Source organism: Urocitellus parryii, chromosome 11, assembly GCF_045843805.1.
Source record: "Urocitellus parryii isolate mUroPar1 chromosome 11, mUroPar1.hap1, whole genome shotgun sequence".
In the NCBI taxonomy this organism is placed as follows: Eukaryota; Metazoa; Chordata; class Mammalia; order Rodentia; family Sciuridae; genus Urocitellus; species Urocitellus parryii.
In genome coordinates this window covers 29,637,227-29,662,926 of record NC_135541.1, presented here as the reverse complement: position 1 = coordinate 29,662,926, position 25,700 = coordinate 29,637,227, and the positions used below count along the sequence as shown (strand labels likewise).

At 36.5% G+C, this 25,700-nt stretch overlaps 1 protein-coding gene across 2 annotated transcripts in view; it reads left to right on the top strand.

The window, feature by feature from the left end:
• Tesk2 (testis associated actin remodelling kinase 2) overlaps window positions 1-25,700 on the top strand; it is a 132,765-nt gene that overhangs the window by 37,387 nt on the left and 69,678 nt on the right. For both annotated transcript variants that reach the window (XM_026397738.2, XM_077791055.1), the window contains one exon: window positions 20,786-20,907. In XM_026397738.2, the coding sequence (XP_026253523.2) occupies window positions 20,786-20,907 (122 nt within the window). The remainder of the gene's footprint in view (window positions 1-20,785; window positions 20,908-25,700) is intronic.

The following is a 25,700-nucleotide window of genomic DNA, read 5'->3' as shown; positions in this document are numbered from 1 at the left end:
AAATTAGCTTTTGGTTTGTTAAACTTTTGGTTTGTTGAATAATCTTTGTTTTCTAGTTTATAATTTTGCTTTTATCTTTCTTAGTATACATTCTTTAAGTTTGCTTTCTTGTTTTTTTTTTTTTTTTTAGCATTGTAGTTGACCTTTAACCCCTCTGTTTCTAATCTTTTGCAAATGAGTTAATATTGTCTTTGGCAGTATGTTACAGAAACATGAACAAGCTGTTTATTCAAATAAGATACATATTTTTTCTTTCTTTCTTTCTTTTTTTTTTTTTTTTTTTTGTGGTACTGGGAATTGAACCCAAAGGCAAGTTACCACTTAGCTGCACCCCTAACTCTTTTTTAGATTTTATTTTTGAGGCAGGATCTTGCTTAATTGCTGAGGCTGGTCTCAAACTTGAAACCCTCCTGCCTCAGACTCCAAATTCCTGGGATTACAGGCCTGCCCCACTGTTCCTGACTAGAGAATAATTTTTCTTAGAAATCTTAGAAAAAATATTCCTGTGTTGTATATTTTTATTTTTATTTTTTTTTAAAGAGAGAGTGAGAGAGGAGAGAGAGAGAGAGAGAGGATTTTTAATATTTATTTTTTAGTTCTCGGCGGACACAATATCTTTGTTGGTATGTGGTGCTGAGGATCGAACCCGGGCCGCACGCATGCCAGGCGAGCGCGCTACCGCTGAGCCACATCTCCAGCCCCTGTTGTATATTTTTAAAATGTTTTGTTGTTGTTGTTCTAGATGGGCATAATACCTTTATTTTAATTATTTTTATGTGGTGCTAAGGATTAAGCCTAGTGCCTCATATGTACAAGGCAGGTGCTCTACAGCTGAGCTACAAGCCCAGCTCCTGCTGTGTAGCTTTTTAAGGAAGTCATGTACAATCTAATCTAAACTGCTGCTGCTTCTGTGTGTGTGTGTGTGTGTGTGTGTGTGTGTGTGTGTGTGTGTGAGAGAGAGAGAGAGAGAGAGAGAGAGAGAGAGAGAGAGAGAAAGGAGAGAGAGGGAGGAGAGAGATAATGAGGATTGAACCAAGGGGTGCCCTTTAAAAATTTTTTTTTAAAAAAATATGTATTTTTTAGTTGTAGATGGGCACAATACCTTTATTTTATTGATTTATCTTTATGTGGTGCTGAGGATTGAACCCATGGGTTCATATGTGCTAGGCAAAGGCTCTACCACTGAGCTGTAACCATAGCCTGAAGAGTGTCCTTTTTATTTTTATTTTGAGATAGGGTCTCACTAAGTTTCCCAGGATAACCTCAAATTTGTAATCTTCCTGCCTTAGCTTCCCTGGTAACTGGGATTACAGGCATGCATCACTGTGCCCAGTATTTACCTCTTCTATCTTTAGTGTGTGGCCTTTGTCCTTTTGGGTATAAGATGCATTAGTTCATTTTTCATTCCTATAACAAAATACCTGAGGCAGGCCAGTTTATAGGGATTTATTTGGCTCACGGTTCAAGGGCATAGCACTGGCATCAATATGGTTCTGGTAAAGGATCACAGCAAATGGTATTATAATGGCAGGAGTGTGGGAGGGAGAAAGAAAGCACATAACCAGACAGGAAACCAGAGAATGATTCACAGATAAGGTTCTTTTCTATACCAGGGATTGAACCCATTGGCACTTAACCACTGAGCCATATCTCCACCCCTTTTTATTTTTATTTATTTATTTATTTATTTTTGTGGTGCTGGGGATTGAATCTAGGGCCTTTGGTGTATGAGGTAAGTATTCTACTAACTGAGCTATATCCCCTGCTCCTTTATTTTTTATTTTGAGACAGGATCTCACTAAGTTGTCCAGGGTCTTGCTAAGTTGCTGAGACTGGCTTTGAACTTGTAATCCTCCTGCCTCAGCCTCTTGAGCCTCTGAGATTACAGCATCTTTACAGATCAGGTTTAGTCTTTTATAGCAACTTGTTGTGCGTGTGCGTGTGTGTGGTACTGGGGATTTAACCCAGTGGGTGCTCCACCATTGAGCTACACTCCCTACCCCTTTTATTTTTGAGATAGGGTATTGCTAAGTTGTTTATGCTGGCCTTGAACTTGTGATCCTCCTGGAGTTGCTGGGACTATGGAGGAACTCAACTATGAGAGAATTAATTCAGGAGTCCTCTGAGAGGTATTAATAGTTATCCTTTCTGAAGGCATGCCCCCAGTGACCTAAATACCTCCCACTAGGCCACATATTTTATTTTATTTTTTTAAGAGAGAGTGAGAGAGTGAGAGAGGGGGGAGAGAGAGAGAGAGAGAGAGAGAGAGAGAGAGAGAGAGAGAGAAAATGAGAATTTTTAATATTTATTTTTTAGTTCTCGGCGGACGCAACATCTTTGTTGGTATGTGGTGCTGAGGACCGAACCCGGGTCGCACGCTTGCAAGGCGAGCGTGCTACCGCTTGAGCCACATCCCCAGCCCTAGGCCACACCTTTTAAAGTTCCCACTATGTCCCACATCACCACACTGGGGATCAATCCCCAAACACATGAATCCTTGGAGAACAAACCATATCCAAACCATAGCACTAGATACTACTCCTAATGCAGACATCATGAATCTTTGCTCTAGGCTATAAAAAAGAGGAAGGATAAAGGACAATTTCATTGGAAAACAATGGCATTCTCAGAAGCCTCACATAGCAATTCCTATTTGGAGCTTCTCTACTAGAACTATGCTACATGGGCTCTCTTGGCTGCTAGGAAGATTAATAGATTATTTTTTATTGTTTTGAGAGTTACCTGATGTGATGTGAACACAATTGGATTTTAAAAAAATTATTTTTTTAGTTGTAGTTGGACACGGTACCTTTATTTTACTCATTTATGTGGTGCTGAGGATCAAACCTAGGGCCTCGCACGCGCTAGGCGAGCGCTCTACCTCTGAGTCACAACCCTAGTCCCACAAATTGGATGTTTTGACTGAGCAACTTGAGGTTTGATCAGTTAAGAAAGAAAGAAATAGTTGTTGGGTAGATAATTAGCATCGCCTATTCTGCTTTTTTTTTTTTAATGGATGGGTTCAACTGGGCACTGTAGTTCATGCTTGTAATTCCACTAGAGAGGCTGAGGCAGGAGGATTGCAAGTTTGAAGCTAGCCTCAGAACTCAGCAAAGCCCTAAGCAACTTAGTGAGACCCTGTCTTAAAAAAATAAATAAATAAAAAGGGTTGGGGATGTAACTCAGTGGTAGGTTCAATCCCTAGTATCACCCGCCAAAAAAAAGTTGGGTTCAAGGGCTATAAACTACTTCTTTTTTAAATAAAATTTTAAGATTTTTTTTTTGTAGTTGTAAATGGACAGTGCGCCTTTCTTTTGTTTATTAAAAAAATACCTTTATTTTATTCATTCACTTTTTTTATGTGGTGCTGAGGATCAAACCCAGGGTCTCCCACATGCGGGGCGAGCGCTCTACCGCTGAGCCACAACCCCAGCCCTTATTTGTTTATTTTTATGTGTGGCTAAGGATCGAACCCAGTGCCTCACACATGCTAGGCAAGCACTCTGTCACTGAGCTACAGCCCCAGTCCCATAAACTACTTCTTAAGGACCATGTTAGTTCTAATGTTTTGCTGTATATGCTTTGTCAATCAATTCTATATATTTTGTAATTTGTTGTGTATATATTTTTTAAACCTAAGAGGTTTTTGTGATGTGGTCTTGCTGTGCTGCTCAGGTTGCCCTCAATCCTCCCCTAGGTTCAAGTGATCCTCCTGTCTCAGCCTCCCAAGTATGTGGGACCACAGGTACACACCATTGCACTTACCTACCCATGAGTTATTTCTTTTTTTTGGTGTGGGGGTGGGGGTGGAACGCATAGCAGGGATTGATGTCAGGGGAATTTGACCACTGAGCCACATCCCCAGCCCTATTTTGTTTTTTATTTATAGACAAGGTTTCACTGAGTTGCTTAGCACCTGGCCTTTGGTGAACCTGGCTTTGAATTCGTGATCCTTTTTGCCTTAGCCTCCTGAGCCACTGGAATTATAGGTGTACACCACCACACCTTGCCCCACAAGTTATTTAATAGTATATTTTTAGTCTCCATTCTACAAATAGGTAAACTTATTTTCAGTTATCTTTTTTTTCCCCCCTTGGTGGTGTTGAGGATCAAACCCAGGGTCTTGCATATCTAGACAGACAGTTTTCTTTTTGATTGTTTTTTTTGTTTTTGTTTTTGTCTAATTTTATTTCATAGTGTTCTGGGAATGTGGGTCTTGAGCTACTTTGATAACTTGGAAGTTTAGTGGTTTTTTTTTTTTTTTTTTTTGCGTGTGTGTGTGTTAATGGGTATTAAACCCAGGGAATGCTTAATCAGTGAGCCACCTCACCTCCCCAGCTCCACCCCCCCAGCCCTTTTTAAATTTTTAGTTTGTAGATGGACACAATGTTTATTTTATGTATTTATTTTTATGTAGTGCTGAGGATCAGTACCCCATGCATGGGAGGCAAACACTCTACCACTGAGCTACAACTCCAGCCCCCTCCCCAGCCCTTTTTGTTTTTTATTTAGAACAAGGGTCTCTGTTAATTGCTTAGGGCTTCATTAAGTTATTGAGGCTGTCCTTGAACTTGTGATTCTCCTGCCTCAGCCTCCTGAGTCACTGGGATTATAAATGTGTACTACCACACCTGGCTTGCTTTGAAGTTTTTTGAGAATCTCTTTATGATGTAATCCTTGTGTGTTTATGTTTCAAATATTCTTGGAAAAAAAAATCAAAAGCCTTCCTTTCTTGAAGCAAGATTAGATCAAGCAAGCTAATTTTCTTCTTAAAATGTTTCATTTCTTTTTCTTTTTCTTTTTTTTAAAGAGAAATAGGAGAGAGGAGAGAGAACTTTTATTCATTTTTTTAGTTTTCGGCGGACACAACATCTTTGATCGTATGTGGTGCTGAGGATTGAACCCTGGTCGCATGCATGCCAGGCAAGCGTGCTACCGCTTGAGCCACATCCCCAGCCCAAAATGTTTCATTTCTTATCTTCTTCATTTCTTGTCTTCTCAAGCTTTCAATTTCCAAGGGAAGTGTTAAAATGTCTCATAAAGATCTTGGATTTGTCAGATTTGCCTGATATTGTCAGTTTTCACTTTCTGTATTCAAGGCTATGTTGTTAGATAAATCCAAGATCCTGATTATTATTTCTTAACAGAATAATTTTGTGTGTATCCACACAGTGCTTTTTTCCTTAGATCAGTTGATCTCAATCCTGTCAGGCCTAATCCTTTGTATATGTTCAAAATATGACTCTGCCATTTACTAGATGTATGATCTTTTTTTAAAAAATATTTTATTTACATTTTAGTTTTTGGCAGACACAACATCTTTGTTTGTATGTGGTGCTGAGGATTGAACCCGGGCCGCGTGCAGGCCAGGCCAGCGCGCTACCGCTTGAGCCACATCCCCAGCCCCTAGATGTATGATCTTGAGAAAGTTATTTTATCACTCTGTGCCTCCATTTCCATAACTATAAAACATGATATTAATACTTGCCTCATAGGATTATTTTGAGGATTAGATGAATTAATAAATATAAAGCAGTTACACAGCAAAACCTAGTACATAGCAAATGGTATAAATGCTAGCTATTGCCAAGCATAGTGCCTCTATAATTCCAGCTACTCTAGAGGCTGAAGCAGGAAGATTGCCAAGTTTGAGGCCAATCTTAGCAATTTAGTGGGATCTTGTCTCAAAAAGTAAAGACATGGGGATATAGCCTAGTGGTAGAGTACCTGGGGTTCAATCCTTAGTATTTTAAAAAAGGTTAGCTATGTTATTGTTATTTTATAACATTTTTTAAAGAATATTTTTTAGTTGTAGATGGGCACAAACACCTTTTTTTTTTTAATTTTTTTTAAAATTTTTATGTGTTGTTGAGGATCTAACCAGGGTCTTACACGTTCTAGGCAAGTGTGCTACCACTGAGCCACAATCCCAGCCCCTGCTATTTTATAACATTTTCATGCTCTTAACTATTCTGAAATGAAATTGACATGTAATTTAGGTTATCATTACTCATGATTTAAAAAGGATGACCATGGTACCCTAAGGTGAAAGAAAAATAAAAGAAAATTAAATTAGTAAAAATATAGGCTTTATTTATTTTTATTTTTTTAAAGGTCTTCTATTTTTTAAAATTTATTCATTTATATGTGGTGCTGAGGATCGAACCCAGGGCTTCACAAGCGCTCACAATCCCAGCCCCAAATATAGATTTTAATATTCAAACTTTGCATCCTTTATAGATGATATATTGAAGTAATTAGTTGATTTTACCCTCTTACAAATGACTTAAATTTAGATTTAAGAGAAAATGATCAGGGGCTGGGGTTGTGACTCAGTGGTAGAGAGAGCACTTGCCTAGCGTGTGTAAGACACTGATTCAATCCTCAGCACCACATAAAAATAAATAAAGGTATTATGACCATCTACTACTAAAAATTTTTTTTAAAAGAAAAAATGGTCAAAAGTTTATGCAGTAAGAAAAATTAAAGAGCAGAGTTGATTGTATTATTAGAATAAAAATGTAATAACAGACTAGACTTTTGTATGTGAGAAAGTACTTTCAATTGTAATAAGGGTAGTTTGCCAAGACAGATAAGACTGATGAAGAAAAGAAAAATAAGGATGGGAGATATATCTTTGTCAGTTTTATCAGTGTTTTATTTTAACTAATTTTGAATATTTCATTAGGGGAAAATGTTGACAGAGTAATTTCTGATAATTTCTTTGAAGGCAAAACAAAAATATACTTTTTATTTCTATTTGGAGTTATGAAGTAAAGACTAAATAAATTTTTGTGAATCTAAAAGCTAGGAATGGATTCTGATATAGGTGTTGTATTGGAATTTATTTGCCAGGAGCAACATTGTTATTGGTGGTATGATTTTCTGAAATACAGACTAATTCTTACTGATGTTATGAACAAAACAAAACAAAAATAACATTTTTTTCTCCCTTAGTTTTGCATTCCTGGAAAATTTACTATATATTAAAACCATGCAAGATGATTTTGTTTTATGTAAAATGGAATTCAGTCCAACTCAGCTAATTATAAATATGTTTTATATTTATATAAATGTCTGGCAATATATTTGAATTACATATAGAACATGAAACAGTGTTTCCTTTTGTAGAACAGTCCTCTACCTTACAGAATGTCTTGCATCTATGACCAGCAGCACTCCTCACCCCCAATCATTGTGATAGCATTTCTAAAGGTCTTCTGAGCATTTCTAAAAGGTCTCCTAACTGTTACAACCTGTTAAAAACTGCTTTCAACTCTAATTTGTTTGATATTAATGTTGCTGTACCAATTTACTGTTTATTATACACTAACTGTGACTTTTTGAGTGGAAGACTGAGCCATTTACATAATAATTTATGATTCATTGCTTTGTGATAGCTCTTATGTTATCTTTATTGTTATTTAAGTATCTTCTTACTATTTTTCTTAGCTGGTCTAGGGTTTATACTTACCCCTCTATAGAAAATAATTTCCTACCTGAACCCAGTGGGGCACATATCTGTAATCCCAGTGACTCAAGAGGCTGAGGCAGGAGGATCATAGGTTGAAAATCAGCCTCAGCAATTTAATGAGACCCTATCTCATAATAAAATGTGGGGTTTTTTTTGGTATTTATTTTTTAGTTTTAGTTGGACACAGTACCTTTATTTTGTTTACTTATTTTTATGTGGTTCTGAGAATCGAACCCAGGACCTTGCATGTGCTAGGTGAGCATGCTACCGCTGAGCCACAACCCCAGCCCTCATAATAAAACATTTTAAAAAACGACTGATGATGTAACTCAGTAGTAAAGCATTCCTGGGTTCAATCTCTAATATAAAAAAAAAAAAGTTTCTTGGCTGAAGTTAACCATTTAAATTCAACAAAAAGGTTTTGGAGCAATCAACAACTGTTAAATGCTAGGAACTGTGTGGGAGAAGAGGTTCTCAACTTGGTTTCACACTACATTGCTAAAGATTGAATTGTTGCTGTTCCTCTGCCATCTCTCCCTCTTGTGCTAGGGGTCAAATCCAGGACCTCATAAATGCTAAGCCAGGCTCTACCATCCCCATCCCCAAAGTTGAATGGTTTTGCACATGATTTATTATTAAAAATGTTTAAAGTATTAATATACGCAGATTAATTTAATTTTCAAAAATAAAAATTAGTGATGAATTAAAGTTACTCTTATGTTAATTGTCCCTCCAGTTTTCATGTCAATATACTTACTTGAACGGACTAAAAATGAAGTAGAGTCCTAGCTAATGGATATGGGACATAATCTGTAATTATGTTTTTCTGTTCCAGAGACTATGCTGAGCATTCTGTTGATAGTTACATAATTATTATTGTACTTTTCTTTCCTGTATGCCTCTTTAAGATTTTTGACAAATTTCTAGGTTTTTGCATATGATAATACCTCCTACCTGTCAAAGGGTGTGTGTGTAGTGGAAGGGAGGAGTGGCCTGTTGAATTACTATTCTGAGGAATAAAGAAATGAGTAAGGCAGTCCTTGCTTTAGGCATACAGGGACTGGATGGACAGGTAGGCTTACACCAGATAGCATGCAAGTGCTGCAATAGGGATAAGTTTGGAGTACTAAGAAAATTAACAGTGGAGTCATCTAACTTTTCTTGAAGTAAAGTGAGATTTAACTAGGGAAATGATGTTTCCTGTATCTTGAATAATTGAAAGGAATTTGGTAGAGAGATTGGGATGGGATTCAGGAATTGAGGATTACATCAAGTCAAGAAGAACAGTATATGTAAAGCAAGGAAGTATGAGAGCATAGTGCATATGGGAAAGAATTACAGATAGTATGTGGTAGCTAAAAGTAAGGGGAAGAGTGGAGGAGGATCAACAGGGAACAGTTGATTAATTTATTTTCACCAGGAAATTTGGATGTTATTCCCCAAATTAGAGAGCTATTGAAGATTTTTAGGATGGAGAGCAATAAGATAATCTGGTAGTATGAGGCAGAAATTGCTGGAAGATCTGGTAAACTGATGTTTCATGTTGATCTATATAGTCTTCTCAGCATCTAGCACAATGCCTTGTATATAAAAGATGATATTTGCTAGTATTTGAATGGAACTAAAAACAGTAATGAAAGATCATCAGTCACTTCCAAGCTTTATTCACACATTTGACATGCCTTTATTTGTAGTTTGTGGCTGTTTTTTGCAGAATTTTAAGTTATCGTCAACCCTGGTTCTAATTTTGGAATATATTCTGAGTCTTTAATCAGTGGAGAAACTCTTCTTGATTGATGTCTATCTAATGACACTTTATATATAAATTTTTTTTGGTGACTATAATCAGTAACTTTAATTAGTGATTTGTGACTCTTCTGATTATACTTTATATCATTTTTTTCTCTTGGTTGGCCTCTTCCTATATCTTCCCTTTGTTCAGACTGTTCAGGGTAATTGTGGAATAATAGGATAAAATTATTTTTATTGTTTAAAAAATTTTTTTTAGTTGTTGATAAGCCTTTGTTTATATGCGATGCTGAGAATTGAACCCAGTGCCTTGCACATGCCAGGCAAGTGCTACTGCTGAGTCCCAGCCTCAGCCCCAGCCCCATTATTATTGTTATTAATATTCTTTTTTAAAAAATTTTTTTGTCAGTGGACTTTATTTATATGTGGTGCTGAGATTGAACCCAGTGCCTCACACATGGTAGGCAAGTGCTCTACCACTGAGCTACAACCGCAGCCCTTGTTAATATTATTTTTCAAGGTATCATGGATTGAACTCAGGTACATCTCTACCACTGAGCTACATTCCCAGACTTTTTAAAAAATTATTTTATTTTTTGTATTGGGAGTTGAGCCCAGAGGCCCTCTGTGACTGAGCCACATTCCCATCCCTTTTTATTTTTTATTTTTTTAATTTTAAGGCAGGGTCTCACTAAGTTGCTGAGGTTGGCCTTGAACTTGGTATCCTCTTGACTCAGCCTTCAGAGTAGTTAGGATTACAGGTAGGTGTAAGACCATGCCTGGCAGTAGAGTGCAATTATTAGAGCACTACCATGCTGGTAGAGACACTCTTGTTTGCCCAGACTTTTCTAGTGACTTTAGTATTGTTATTTGATGGTATTTTTGGCTTCTTTTTGCTTGTTTTGATGGTACTGCCAAAACTTCCTTAGAACCTTTGGGGTACTTGGACTTTGAGCATGCTGAATAGAATCCTCTATTCTGCAGAACTTTTGTTTTCTTTAAGGTTGGATTCCATACTCTCAGGTTTTTGTTTGTTTGTTTGTTTGTTTTTTTGCAATGCCATGGATTTAACCCAGGGCCTCACACATGCTAGGCAAGTATTCTACCACTGAGCTACATCCCCAATCCTTACAATTTTTTTAAAAGGAATTTATTATTTAGTTTTTTTTAACCTATTGTCATATTGAATAACATGTTGCTTAGCAGAATTAAAACTTTTTCATTTATTTTGACCAGTGTTGCTAGTATGACTTAAAAAATAAAAATAACCCAGCTTTATTCAGACAGTTCATATACAAGTCACCCTTTTAAAGTGTGAAATTCAAGGTTTTTTTATACTTTTAGGGATACGTAATCATTACTGTAATCTAATTTTAAATTAATCAAAAAAAATAGTTGAGGCTGGGGATGTGGCTCAAGCGGTAGCGCGCTCGCCTGGCATGCGTGCGGCCCGGGTTCGATCCTCAGTACCACATAACAACAAAGATGTTGTGTCCGCCGAGAACTAAAAAATAAATAAATAAATATTAAAAAAAAAAATAGTTGATCTCTTGGGCTGGGGTTGTGACTTAGTGGTAGTGCACTTGCCTAGCATGTGTGAGGCACTGGGTTCAATTCTCAGTACCACATAAAATAAATAAATAAACAAATAAACAAACAAATAAATAAATAAAGGTTTATGTAATTAAAAAACAAAAAAAGCTGATCTCTACCCCTGTGCTTCTTCCTTTCTTCAGCGTAAGCTATCAGTAATCTGTTTTCTGTTGGGGTAAATGAGTACATTTTTTAGTATTAACTTGGAGTTTTAGTTAGCTTTTTTGCTGCTGTGACCAAAAGGTCAGACCAGAACAATTTTAGAGGAGGAAAAGTTTATTTGATGCTCACAGTTGCAGAGGTCTCAGTCCATAGATGGCCAACTCCATTGCTCTGAGCTAGAGGTAAGGAAAAACATAGTGGCAGAAGGGTGTGGCAGAGAAAAGCAGCTCAGGAGGGAGAGTTGGGGAGAGAGTGCTCCCCTCAACACAGACAAAATATATACCCTGAAGGCATACCCTCAGTGACCCACCTCCTCTGGCCACACCCTGTCTGCCTACAGTTACTATCTAGTTAATCCCTATTAGGGGTTTAATGTATTGATTAGATTAAGGCTTCATAACCCAAGTATTTCACCTCTGAACTTTCTTTTTTTTTATTAGAGAGAGAGAGAGAATTTCAATATTTATTTTTCAGTTTTCGGCAGACACAACATCTTTGTTGGTATGTGGTGCTGAGGATCGATCCCAGACCGCACACATGCCAGGCGAGCGCGCTACCGCTTGAGCCACATCTCCAGCACCACCCCCCCCTTTTTTTAAAATTTTTTTAATTTTTTATTTATTTTTTCCTCTGAAATTTCTTACATTGTCTCACACAAGAGCTTTTGGGGGACATCTAATATCTAAACCATAACACTTGGAAAGATTATAAAGAGATCTTTGAATGAAAAAGCATAAATGATAAGTAGTCCTATATTTATTTTAAAAAATTTTTTAGTTGTAGTTGGACACAATATCTTTATTTTTATGTGGTGCTGAGAATCAAACCCAGTGCCTCACATGTGTGAGGTGGGCATTCTACCACTGAACTACCGCCCCAGCCCTTATTTTTTTAATGTTTTTTTTGTTGTTGTTGTAGTTGAACACAATACCTTTATTTTTATTTATTTATTTATTTTTAGTTGTAGTTGGGCACAATACCTTTATTTTATATATTTTTGAGAGAGAGAATTTCTTAATATTTATTTTTTAGTTTTCGGTGGACACAACATCTTTATTTTATTTTTATGTGGTGCTGAGGATCGAACCCAGTTCTGCGCGCATACCTGGCGAGCACTATACCGCTTGAGCATGTCACATTCCCAGCCCCACAACACCTTTATTTTATTTATTTACTTTTATGTGGTGCTGAGGATGGAACCTAGGGCTTTGCACATGCTAAGCGAGCGTTCTTCCGCTGAGCCACAACCCCAGCCCTGTATTTTATGTTTTTAAAATCATACTATAGCATGTATACTTGGGTCCAAATATATGTGTCAGTTTTTGCCTTGTGACAGTGGATTTTTTTTTTAAAGGCCCGGAAGGCTACTTATTATATTTTGGGATAATAACTACTTCTGGGAATGAGAACAGAAGATAGGGATTAATTTAGCTGGTAGTTAAAAAGGGACTTTAGCTTTGTTTATATTGTTTTAATGTGTTAAAAAGAAAATATATGATGTATTACTTAATTAAAAAGAAATATGAGTTGAAATTGTAAAGCTTTGTTTTCTATTAGAAGACTAAAATGAGTACATTATGAAAGAATTGGAAAATGAAGAAAAATAAAAGGAAGAAAAATGATAAGTTTACTGCTGTAAACCACTATTAAGCACTATTAATATTTGTTAAACTTCTATTTTTTTTCTGTTTTAACATAGGCTTGGATATATTGCCATGTGAAAAATTTTTTCCTGAGTTAAAAAAAAATAGTTCTTTCCTATTGCCAAATTTATGGGAGAAATTAACAGATTTTATTTATTCCAACTTTTTGAATTTTTTCCCACTGTTGGGGATTGAACGCAGGGCTTTGTGTATGTTAGGCAAGTGCTCTACTGAGCCACATCCCTAGCCCTTTAACTTTTTATATCTATAGAAAATGGAAAGAATCATGTAGAAACTCCTGCAGTCCCCTTACCTCGATTCACTAATAATTAATATTTTGCTATATTGTTTCTTTTTCCTTTCCCTCCTTTCTTTCTTGCTTGTGTTGGGGATTGAACCTAGGGACTTGTGCACACTAGGCTTTGCTTACCGCTGAGCTTAGTTAATGCAGTAAAAATCATTTCATATCAGTCCCTATTAAATTTTCCCCATTTGTCGCCCAAAACTTTTTTTGATCCACAATCTAGTCAAGTTTTCATATATTTCCTTTTGATGGTTATGCTGGTTAATTTTTTAAAAAGCTAAACTATTCCCCTACATTTTGTCTGTTCTCTATAACATTAATATGTTGAAAAGTACTATCTAGTTGTCTTCTAAGTATTATGTATTTTAGATATTCCTCCACCTAGGCCCCACCTCCTGAAGTTTCCACCATCTCCCAATAATGCCATGAGCTATGAACCCACCAAAGGATTAAGCCACTGAACCTTTAGGATCCAATCACTTCCCAGGAGGCCTGTTTGTGAACATTGCTGCACTGATGAACACACATAAAGATATGTTATGTTTGACACATGATCCAAACCAGATTGTCTCATTTTTTGAATTTTATCCTCAAACAGCTCTATGATATATATATTTTAGGTGTAGATGGACACAACACAATGCCTTTATTTTTTTATGTGGTGCTGAGGATTGAACCGGGTCCCACCCTTGTTAGGCGAGCGCTACCCCTGAGCCACAATCCCAGCCCCTGTATAATTTTTTAGGGAGGGGGGAGGGGGGGAGTGGGGGGGAGAGAGAGAGAATATTTTTTAATATTTATTTTTCAGTTTTTGGTGGACACAACATTTTTATTTTTATTTTAGTGGTGCTGAGGATCGAACTCAGTGCCCCGCTCGAGCCACATCCCCAGCGCCCCATACTCTTCATTTTAAAACACTTCAAAGTGAACTAATTTTAATCATTTAAGTTTTAAAGCTTAGATAACAGACTTTTTAGCTCCAAATCTGGAGCACTTTACCATTTTCTTCTTTAGAGACTGGATTTGTAGATGCTGTGGTATTATCAGATGAATTTAAAAAGTCAAGGAGGAGGGCTGGGGTTGTGGCACAGTGGTGGAAGGCTTGCCTCGCAAGTATGAGGCACTGGATTCGATCCTCAGCACTGCATAAAAATAAATAACAAAGATGTTGTGTCCATCACTAAAAATAATATAAGAAAAATAGCAGATAAATTAAAAAAAAAATCAAGAAGGAGACCAGGCACTGTGGTGTATGCCTGTAATTCCAGTGGTTTGGGAGGCTGAGGCAGAATGATTGCAAGTTCAAAGCCAGCCCAGCAACTTGGCAAGGCCCTAAGCAACTTTAGCAAGGCCTTATCTCAAAATAAAAAAAGGCTCAGTAGTTAAGCCCCCTGGGTTCAATTCATGGTACCAAAAAAAAAAGAAAAAAAAAAGTTATGGAGGGCCAGGCACAGTAGTATGCACCTGTAATTCCAGCAGGTTGAGACAGGAAGTTTGCAAGTTCGAGGTCAGACTCAGCAACTTAGCAAGAACCTGTTTCAAAATAACAAAATAAAAAGGATTGAGGATGTAGTTCAGTGGTAAAGCACCCCCTGGATCCCTAGGATCATAAAAATGATAAATGTCAAAGAGGTCTGGAAGTGTAACTCTGTGGTAAAAGTATGTGTTCAGAAGCATGAGGTCCTAGGTTTAATCCCCCTCCACAATCTAAGAGTCATTTTCTTACTTTGGTGGTTTTCATATATTCCTCTATTTTAAATTGTTCTAAAATACACAAACATTAAATTTGCCATCTTAATCTTTTTTCTTCCTCCCTTTCTTTTTTCTTTTTGGTATTGGGGCTTGAACCCAGAGTCATACTAGGCAAGTACTCCACTACTGAGCTACATCCCCAACCCTTATTTTATTTATTATTTGTTTATTTTTTAAAAAATATTTATTTGTTTTAGTTTTTGGCGGACACAACATCTTTGTTTGTATGTGGTGCTGAGGATCGAACCCGGGCTGCACGCATGCAAGGCGAGTGCGCTACCGATTGAGCCACATCCCAGCCCCCCAACCCTTATTTTAAATTTTTGAAACAGGGTCTTGCCGAGTTGCCTAAGCTGGTCTCAAACTTCCAGTCTTCCTCTTCAACTTCCTGAGTAGCTGGAATTATAGGCTTGTGCCATCATATTCATCTGAACCATTTTTAATTGTACAGTTTGGTATTGTTATGTATATACATTGTTAAGCAGTTTCCAGAACTCCCCATTCTTATCTCTCTCCATCTCTTGGCAACAGTTCTATTTACTGTATGTGTAATTTCAGCTAAGTACTTGGTATAAGTGGAGTTATACGGTATTTGCCTTTCTGTGATTGACTTTTTTTCACTTGGCAAAAATGTACCCAGAGTTCATCCATGTTGTAGTATGGGTCAGAATTCCCTCCCCTTAGTTAAAGGATAAACAATATTCTATTGTATCACATTTCATTTATCCATTTATCTGTCAGTAAACATTTGTGATATTTCCACCTTTTGACTATTGTCAGTAATGCTGCTATGAATGTGGGAGTACAGATCTTATAATATTTTTCTCTGACCTTCCTTCCTCCAATATGCTACCAAAAAAAAAAAAAAATGAAAAAGGAAGGAAGAAATGAAAAACAGATACTCTATAAGAAAATGTGGATAAATAAATGATTTACTGATACATAGAAGGTATATTAGAAGCATCATTAATGTTGTCACCATTATTTTCACTGTGCTCTTATGATGTGTCAGACTTTCTACGCACTGCAAGACAAAGATGGATTCAGTATAGATTCTGGTTTCTGGATGTGGGTTTTTTTTTTTTTTTTTTTTTTGTACCAAGGATTGAACCCGGGGCGCTTAACCACTGAGCCATATCCCAGTCCCTCTCCCCTTTTTATGTTTTGTTTTGAGGCAGTGTCTCACTAAGTCCTGAGGGCCTTGCTAAATTGCTGAGATTGGCTTTGAATTTGAGATCTTCCTGCTTCAGCTTCCCAAACTGCTGGATGACAGGCATGTGCCTTGCCACCTTTTTTTTTTTTTTTTTGAGACGAGGTCTCAGTAAGTTGCTGAGGCTCTTGCTAAGTTGCTGAGGCTGACCTCAATGTGGGATCCTCTTGCCTCTCTGAGTTGCTCAGTGTACAGATGTGACCATCGTCCCCAAATCCAGGTATTTTTAATAGTCTAGTAAGATGATGTTTTTGTACACAGCTTTGTGATGAGTGTTATACTGGTGTTATGAATGTAGTCCTGAAGTGTTATAACAAAAGAAACCATAAATAATTTCTAAAGAGTGAAAGAAGGCTTCAGAGGGGGGTTTATTTGAGTGTGGCCTTGAAAGATAAGTAGAATTTGAGGGAGCGCTAGAGGAAAAGAGAAAATAGGCCAGATGGCACATTCCTGTAATTACCTGTTATGTTAGCTACCCCAGAGGAAAGTGGGGGAAAGAAAATTATATGCAGATGAAGTACAAATGAAATGAATTATGAACAAGTTCAACATCTTCTTATTTAAAGAACTGGGCTGGGCTGGGGATGTGGCTCAAGCTGTAGCGCGCTTGCCTGGCATGCGTGCGGCCCGGGTTCGATCCTCAGCACCACATACCAACAAAGTTGTTGTGTCCGCTGAGAACTAAAAAATAAAAAAAAATTAAAAAAAAATAAAAAAAAGAACTGGGCTTTTTTTTTTTATTAGTGTGAAATACAGATTGCTTATTCCAGAAATCTACACACTGTTTCAATATCAAACTTGCTTAGAAATGAACATTTTGTTAAAAACCCAGTGACAATTTTTAGATGATGGAAGGAAAAAAAGAAAGAAAGAGCTTTCAGATGGAGAACCCTTGTTAAAACACAGATGTCTTCTGTAAATAGAGTTGGAAAAGTACTGTTGGGTCAAGTTCTTTGTGTATAAATGTTTCTTTTAAATTATCCATGCAAGATCTGAAAAGGAAAGCCACTTCTCTTTCATCAATCACGAGGTATATGACAACAGAATCATTGATGGGTTGAGAAAAGAGTTCAGTTCCAAATCTCACAAAGTGATCTAGAAATGCTTTCTTTCTTTCTTTTCTGTTTTCTTTTGTGGTGCCAGGATTGAACCCAGGGCCTGGTACATGCTAGGCATTGGCTATACCACTTAGCCACAACCTCAGCTCCTGTCTCATTTTTTTCTGATCAGAACTCCTTTGGCTCTGAGTGTTTTCTCTCGTGTGGCCACTCTGAAACATTGTTGCTTTAAGTTTTAAGATAAGTTATGATGTCTGTATTAATAGATATATTAAACTTCTGGGGCTGTTATCATTACAGTTACTTGAGGTTGAATAGTTAAGTAGATTGTCATATTTTCTACTGAAATTCCTACTTGGTTAAGCATATAACATACTGAAATAATACTCTTAAAGTTCATGGACTGATAACTTTTGCATAACAAGTCCCTGTTGTGCAAGATCTAAAATGAATTTTTTAAAAAACAGAGTACTCCTCTCCTCGGGCTATACCCAAACGACTTAAAAACAGCATACTTCAGGGACAGCAGCACAATTCACAATAGCTAAACTGTGGAACCAACCTAGATGCCCTTCAATAGATGAATGGATAAAAAAAAAAATGTGGCATATATACACAATGGAATATTACTCAGCAATAAAAGAGAATAAAATCATGGCATTTGTAGGTAAATAGATGGAGTTAAAGAATATAATGCTAAGTGAAGTTAGCCAATCCCCAAAAACCAAATGCTGAATGTTTCCTTTGATATAAGGAAGCTGATTCATAGTGGGATAGGGAGGGGGGAGCATGGGAAGAATAGATGAACTCTAGATAGGGTAGACAGTGTGAGGGAGAAGGGAGGGGACATGGGGTAATTAATGATGGTTGAATGTGATGATCATTATTATCCAAAATACATGTATGAGGACACAAATTAGTGTGAATATACTGTGTATACAACCAGAGATACGAAAAATTGAGCTCTATTTATGTAATAGAGAGTTGTACTGCATTCTGCTGTCTTATTATTATTATTAATATATAATATTAAAAAATAAAAAACAGTACTAGTAAAGAGGTATTTAGGACTTTATGGTTTTTCTGCTGCCTTATTCATAATTCCTTAGCAGGAAACTCACATATCTCAGTGAATAATTGAGCATCTTTTGGGTTAAACAAATATTTTCCCTGGTGGTCTCATTTTGTTGCAATCAAGACCACATTTAGAGGGTGAAAACAGTTAATATTCTTGCAAGTATATTATTATGGTTTTAAAGATCTGTGAAGTGTGCCTTAAAAGAGAAAATAATATTTAGATATGTAAAATAAATTGAATTCTCTAGAGTGTGAATGCTTTTAAATAGACTTTCCTCTGTGCATATGGTTAATAGTTGAGTGGTGTGGCCTATGTTTGTTGTGTCTAATTCAGTTTGTTTATATATATGATTATAAGATGCTTTAGGTTAAGTTACCACAATATTACTTTCAAAAGGTTCAGTGACTTCTTTCTATATTTAACATGCAATGCTTTTTTGTTTTACTTCTCTTTTTTTCCTTTGAGGGCTAGGAATCAAACTCAGGGCCTTGTACATGCTAGGCAACTGCTCTACCACTGAGCTACACCCCAAGTCCCTGCTTTTATCTTATACATTTTTATGGTGCTTGGGGAGACTGTAAATATGTGAATTTAGTGTCTTAAATTAATTTTTAATTAATTTTAAATTTATATATGGCAGCAGAATGCATTACAATTCTTATTATACATATAGAGCACAATTTTTCGTATCTCTGGTTATATACAAAATATATTCACACCAATTCGTGTCTTCATATATGTACTTTGGAATGTCTATCACATTTCACCATTATTTCTAACCCCCTGCCCCCTCCCTACACCTCCCACCCCTCTGCCCTATCTGGAGTTCCTCTATTCCTCTCATGCTCCCTCTCCCTACCCCACTATGAATCAGCTTCCTTATATCAAAGAAAACATTTGGCATTTGGTTTTTTGGGACTAGCTAAATTCAATTAGCATTATCTTCTTTAACTCCATCCATTTACCTGCAAATGCCATGATTTTATTCTCTTTTATTGCTGAGTAATATTCCATTGTGTATATATGCTACATTTTTTTTATCCATTCATCTATTGAAGGGCATCTAGGTTGGTTCCACGGTTTAGCTATTGTGAATTGTGCTGCTATAAACATTGATGTGACTGTGTCCCTGTAGTATGCTGTTTTTAAGTCCTTTGGCTATAGACCAAGAAGAGGGATAGCTCTCAAATGGTCAAATGGTGGTTCCATTCCCAATTTTCCAGGAAATCTCCATACTGCTTTCCATATTGGCTGAACCAATTTGTAGTCCCACCAGCAGTGTATGAGTGTACCTTTCCCTCCACATTCTCAAGGACCTAGGACTAAAACCAGAGACCCTGTGTGCGTCTAATAGAAGAAAAAGTAGGCCCCAATCTCCATCATGTGGGATTAGGCCCCAACTTCCTTAGTAAGACTCCTCTGGTGTAAGAATTAAAATCAATAATCAATAAATGGGATGGACTCAAACTAAAACGTTTCTTCTCAGCAAAAGAAACTATCTGTGAGGTGAATAGAGAGCCTACATCTTGGGAGCAAATCTTTACCCTCACACATCAGATAGAGCACTAATCTCTAGGTTATATAAAGAACTCAAAAAACTAAGCACCAAAAAAACAAATAACCCAATCAATAAATGGACCAACAATCTGAACAGACACTTCTCAGAAGATGATATACAATCAACAAATATATGAAAAAATATTCATCGTTGCCAGCTATTAGAGAAATGCAAATCAAAACTACTCTTAAGATTTCATCTCACTCCAGACTGAATGGCAGCTATTATGAATACAGACTACAATAAGTGTTGGCAAGGATGTAGGGAAAAGATAGTTTTATAGTTCATTAAGTGTTATATAAAACTTATCCATGTATCTTTTTGATTATGCTGGAAATTCTACTGATGGGACTTTTTCCTGTTGGTATCCTGACTTATCAATATCAGCTATGGGGAACTAGCCTTAAAAATTCTACTAGGGGGCTGGAGATGTGGCTCAGCGGTAGCGCGCTCGCCTGGCATGCGTGCGGCCCGGGTTCGATCCTCAGCACCACATACCAACAAGGATGTTGTGTCCGCCGAGAACTAAAAAAAAATAAATATTAGGAATTCTCTCTCTCTCTCTCTCTGTCTCTCCTCTCACTCTCTCTTAAAAAAAAAATTCTACTAGGTTTTTTTTAAGGTATTAAAAACATAATTTCTTTTTCCTTTTTATTTCATGTGTAGGGTGTGTAGGTATTGGAAATTGAACCCAGAATGCTCTACCACTGAGCTACATCCCAAATCCTTTTTATTTTGAGACAAGTGTCTCACTAAGTTGCTGAGGCTGACCTTGGGCTTGTGATCCTCCTGCCTCAGCCTTCTGAGTTCCTGGGATTATAGGCTTGTGCCACTGGGCCCAACAAGACATGATTTCTTGAGGTATCATTAAATGTTATTTTTTAAAAATTATAAATGGACACAATACTTTTATTTTGTTTATTTATTTTTATGTGGTCATGAGGTTCAAACCTAGAGCCTCACACAATCTCTCCAGTGCCACAACCCCAGCCCCACATTAGGTGTTTTTCTGTTAATAGCTCAGCATGAAATGACTTTGGTCTTGGATGGAATAAATTCATCTTCATTAATGGAAGTGATATTTTAATGTAATCAGATAGTTATTTTATCTAAACTGATACTAAAATATCTTAGAATGTTCTACATGTGGAAACTTGTGACATGCTGCTCTTGACATTTTTTTCTATTCTATTTAATTTTCTAGGTACGCCACCGAGCTTCTGGTCAGGTGATGGCTCTCAAGATGAACACATTAAGCAGTAACCGGGCAAATATGCTGAAAGAAGTACAGCTCATGAATAGACTTTCCCACCCCAACATTCTTAGGTAATGGCTTTTCCTTCCTCTGGGGATCAGTGAGAAACCTGAAACATTATTGGAAGCTTACTAGAACAGTACTGATAGCTAAAAGAGAAATTCAGGTATATCTAGCTGAATCTTTTCTTCTTGGAGTTTAGCTGTGCTCTAGACCTTTTTGTCCCTGTTGAGACTTAATTTCCTGGTAATTAGCTTCATTTAAGAGGGCTACTTCCTCCATCTCCTCCATCTCTGAAGTTGCTTTATTCTCATTAGAACATTAGTAGCAGCTCATTACAAAAGTTGTTTCCTATTTCTCATTAGTAACTTATCAAAGAGGAAAAAAATGGTCTTTATGTGGTTATTTAATTTTCCTAATTACTTTATAAGGAACTGTAATTAAATCAGTGAATGAAAATTAAAGCAAAATTGTGCCCTCAAGCTTTCCACCCTAAACATTTAGCACACTCAAGGAAACACAGTTTGTCATTTAAAAAAAAATTAATTATCAATGGACCTTTATTTTATTTATATTGTATTTATTTATATGCCATGCTGAGGATTGAACCCAGTGCCTCACCCATGCTAACCAAGTGCTCTACCACTGAGTTAGAAACCCAGTCTACATAGTGTGTCTTTGAGAATTATTTTCATATATAAGGTTATATAATTATATACTTATCACTTTTAGTAATCATTGTCTGAATATTTCTTTTGATATTTTAGTGAGGCAAGTATATTTCCAAATGAAACCAAATAAGACAATTTAATTGAATATATATTTAATTAGAGCTTATGTACAAGATGTTTTGAAATATTAAAAGTATTATTCTCTTAGGGTTATTTATTGCTAATTTTTATATATATCTGTCGAACTAGAGATAAATCACATACCTTACATGTATGGCTTACATGTTTGGTCAGTGATACTAAATTATGGAACTAAATTATGCTGCTTACTTGAAACTTCCTGTCTTTATATAGAATCATTAGCTTCCAAGTCTATTAAAAATATTCAGCCAGTATTTTAATTGTGATGACTTTCATTTAAATATGTAAATTAAATCAACATGTATTTTGAGCATATAATATATGCCTGATGACGTTTCAGACATCAAAAAGTTATGAAGGTATACATAAAATGGAGTGTCTGCTAACAAGGAATTTATACTCAGTGAATCTAGGACTTACATGTAGGGAACATTAACTAAAATCAACTAGGATGCCTTTATTTGGGTTGAGTGTAACTCGTAAGTACTATAGAAGCTCAAAGTTTACTCCTGACGGTCACATTAACTTTAGAGTCAGGGGAAAAAAGGGAGACCTTAACTGGACCTTGAATTTTTTTTTTTTTTTAATATTTTTAGTTGTAGATGGACACAATACCTTTATTTATTTATTTTTATGTGGTGCTGAGGATCGAACCCAGTGTCTCACACATGCTAGGCAAGCACTTTACCACTGAGCCACAACCCCAGCCCCTGACCTTGAATTTTAAATGCTTTTATTTTATTTTTTAGTACTGGGGATTTAACCCAGGGGTGCTTAACCACTGAGACACATCCCCAGCTCTTTGTTTATTTTTTATTTTGAGACTGGGGTCATGCTAAATTGTTTACCTGACAAGTTGCTGAGGATGGCTTTGTGATCCTCTTGCCTTCGCCTCCTAAATTGCTGGGATTACAGGCATGTGGCTTAAAGGGCTTTTAGAAGAAAGGAAAGGAACTCTAAAGAGAACAAAATAGTGACATATAACGTTTAGATGTAGACATGCAAAGCTTTTTGAGGAACCAGTGAAGAAAAACCCCAATAACGACAATAATGACAGTCACCACTTGTGAAGGTTAATTTATTCTGGTACACTTTACTTATTTGAAAATTTAATCTTCACCACTCTCCATTAAAGGAACCAAGGCCAGGAGATTATATATTGGTCAAGGTCTGGCTGTAAGGCCTGGTTTTATCAGTCTTCTCTTAAAAGAACAGGGTTTGATTGAATAGCAATGTAGATGAAGGTGGAAGGATAGAATTTTGTCAAATTATTTAAGAATGCTTTGCCTAAAATCAAGAAGATTGTATTTTATGCTCTTTTGAATTCTGGGTGGGACTAGTATGACAAGGTACAAAATAGTTTAGTGTTAGGTGACAAGATGCAAAATAGTTGAGTGTTAGGAAGACTGCTGACGGAGAGATCAGTTAGGCTTCTACCATGTTTCAAAATTAGATAGAAGAAGCTTGATTTGATATTCTGCATAGGAATTTTGAAGATTATTATATTTTCATCTTGATTAAAAAAATTAATATTTTGTTATTATTATAGAAATGATACATGGTCACTGTAGAAACAGAAAATAGTAAAAACAAGAAAATAAAAATTGCCTCTAAGGCTGAGATTATGGAGTGGTAGAGCAATTGCCTATCACTTGTGAGGTACTAGGTTTGATCTTCAGCACTGCATAAAAATAAATAAATAAATAAAAGATATTGTGTCCATCTACAACTAAAGAAAAAAAATTTTTTTTTAATTTGCCCTTAATCATAGTACTTAGGAATAAAACTAGCATTAACATTTAGGCATATTTACTGTCTATATTTGAGTGTGTGTGTGTGTTGGGGAGAGTACTGGGGATTTAACCCAGGGGCACTTTACCACTGAGTCACATCCCCAACCCTTTAAAAAAAAAAAAAAAAAGTTACTTTTTTTTTTTTTTTTTTAGTTGTAGATGGACACACAATACCTTTGTTTTATTTTTATGTGGTGCTAAGGATTGAACTCAGTGCTTTACATGTGCCAGGCAAGTGTTTTATCACTGAGCCACAATCCCAGACCTATCCCCAACCTTTTTCATTTTTTATTTTGAGACAGGGTCTCACTAAATTGCTTAGGGCCTCACTAAATTACCAAGGCTGGCTTGGAATTTGTGATCCTCCTTTATCAGCCTCTTGAGATGCTGGATGACAGCCTGCCTATCTTTTTTTTTTTTTAATATTTGTTTTTTAGAAGTAGTTGGACACAATATCTTTATTTTGTTTATTTATTTTTATGTGATGCTGAGGATCAAACCCAGGGCTTCACATGTGATACACGAGCGCTCTACCACTGAGCCACAACCCCAGCCCCCGGCCTATCTTTTTAATTTCATCTTCCTTATTCTCTTCATTGTGAACTAAATGCATGGGAGATTGATTTTATTATTTAGTTTTCCAGTACTGGGGATTAAACTCAGGTGCAGTTTACCACTGTGCTACATCCCAGCCTTTTTTATTTTTTATTTTGAGACCAGTTCTCACTAAACTGCTGAGGCTGGCCTCAAACTTGTAATTCTCCTGCCTCAACCTTTCCAGTAGCTGGGATTATAGGCATGCACCACCGTACCCTGTGGAAGATTGCCTTTATTTATTTATTTATTTTGATTGTATAGGAATTAAACCCAGGGCCTCATGCTAGGTAAGCATTCTACCACAGAGATACATGCACAGCCTGGAAGATTGATTTTAAAAATACATACGGGGCTCGAGATGTGGCTCAGCGGTAGCGCGCTCGCCTGGCATGCGTGCGGCCCGGGTTCGATCCTCAGCACCACATACCAACAGAGATGTTGTGTCCGCCGAGAACTAAAAAATAAATATTAAAAATTCTCTCTCTCTCTCTCTCTCTCTCTCTCTCTCTCTCTCTCTCTCTCTCTCTCCCCCCCCTCTCTCTCACTCTCTTTTAAAAAAAATAAATAAATAAAAATTAAAAAAATAAAAATACATACGTATGTATATTTTTTCCTTTTTTTTTTCTTGGTGAAGATTGAGATTAACCCTAATTAAATTTTATTCCATTACATAAAAACACTTTAAATATAGTTGTCATATAATAGAACTAGTATATTAAAACCTGACGCTGTAAAACTCCTAGAAGAAAATGGGAAAAGCTCTACAACATTGGTCTGGATAATCATAGATATAAGCAACTAAAGTGAAAATAGACAAATGAGATTGCATCAAACTGAAAGCTGCTTCACAGCAAAGGAAACATACATTTAAAAAGAGGATAATATTCCAAAATATATAAAGAACTTAAGCAGCTTAATAATGAGTGATCTAATTTTAAAAATGGAAGCTGGGCAGAGTGGTGCATGCCTTTAATCCCAGTGATAATCCTAATGACTCAGGAGGCCAAGGCAAGAGGATTTCAAGTTCCATGCCAACCCCAGCAACTTGGTGAGGGCTTAAGCAATTTAGATCCTATCTCAAAATTTTTAAAAAAAGGGCTTGGGATGTGGCTCAGTGGCTAAGCACTCTTGGGTTTAATCCCCAGTACCATAAATAAATAAATAAACAAATTTAAAAAGTGGAGAAATTGGGCTGGGATGTAGCTTGGTGGTAGAGCACTTGTATTGGACGATGCTGGGCTAGAGTTCACTTATATATCTTTGCCCTTGTTTTGCTAGACATGTGTTCCAGCCTAGAAGTACATAGATAGTGTTATAATTAGTGTGACCCTTGCTTTTCTCATGTCATTTCCTTGTATTTTTTAAGCTTATTTCTTTCTAGTCCCATTGCTTAGAATTGATCCTCACCATCCCACCCTTTAAATTATAAAGTAAACCAGGCACTGTGGCCTACACCTATAATCCCAGCTACTTTGAAGGCAAGACGAGAAAGATTACAAATTTGAGGCCGGCCTGAATAATTTATCGAGACCATCTCAAAATTTAAAAAAATAAGATGGGCTGTGGATGTAGCTCAGTAGTAAAAAGCTCTTGGGTTCAATCCTGTGTACCTAAATAAATAAATTATACAAAAAGTAACATTCTTTGTTCTTAGTTTTCTAA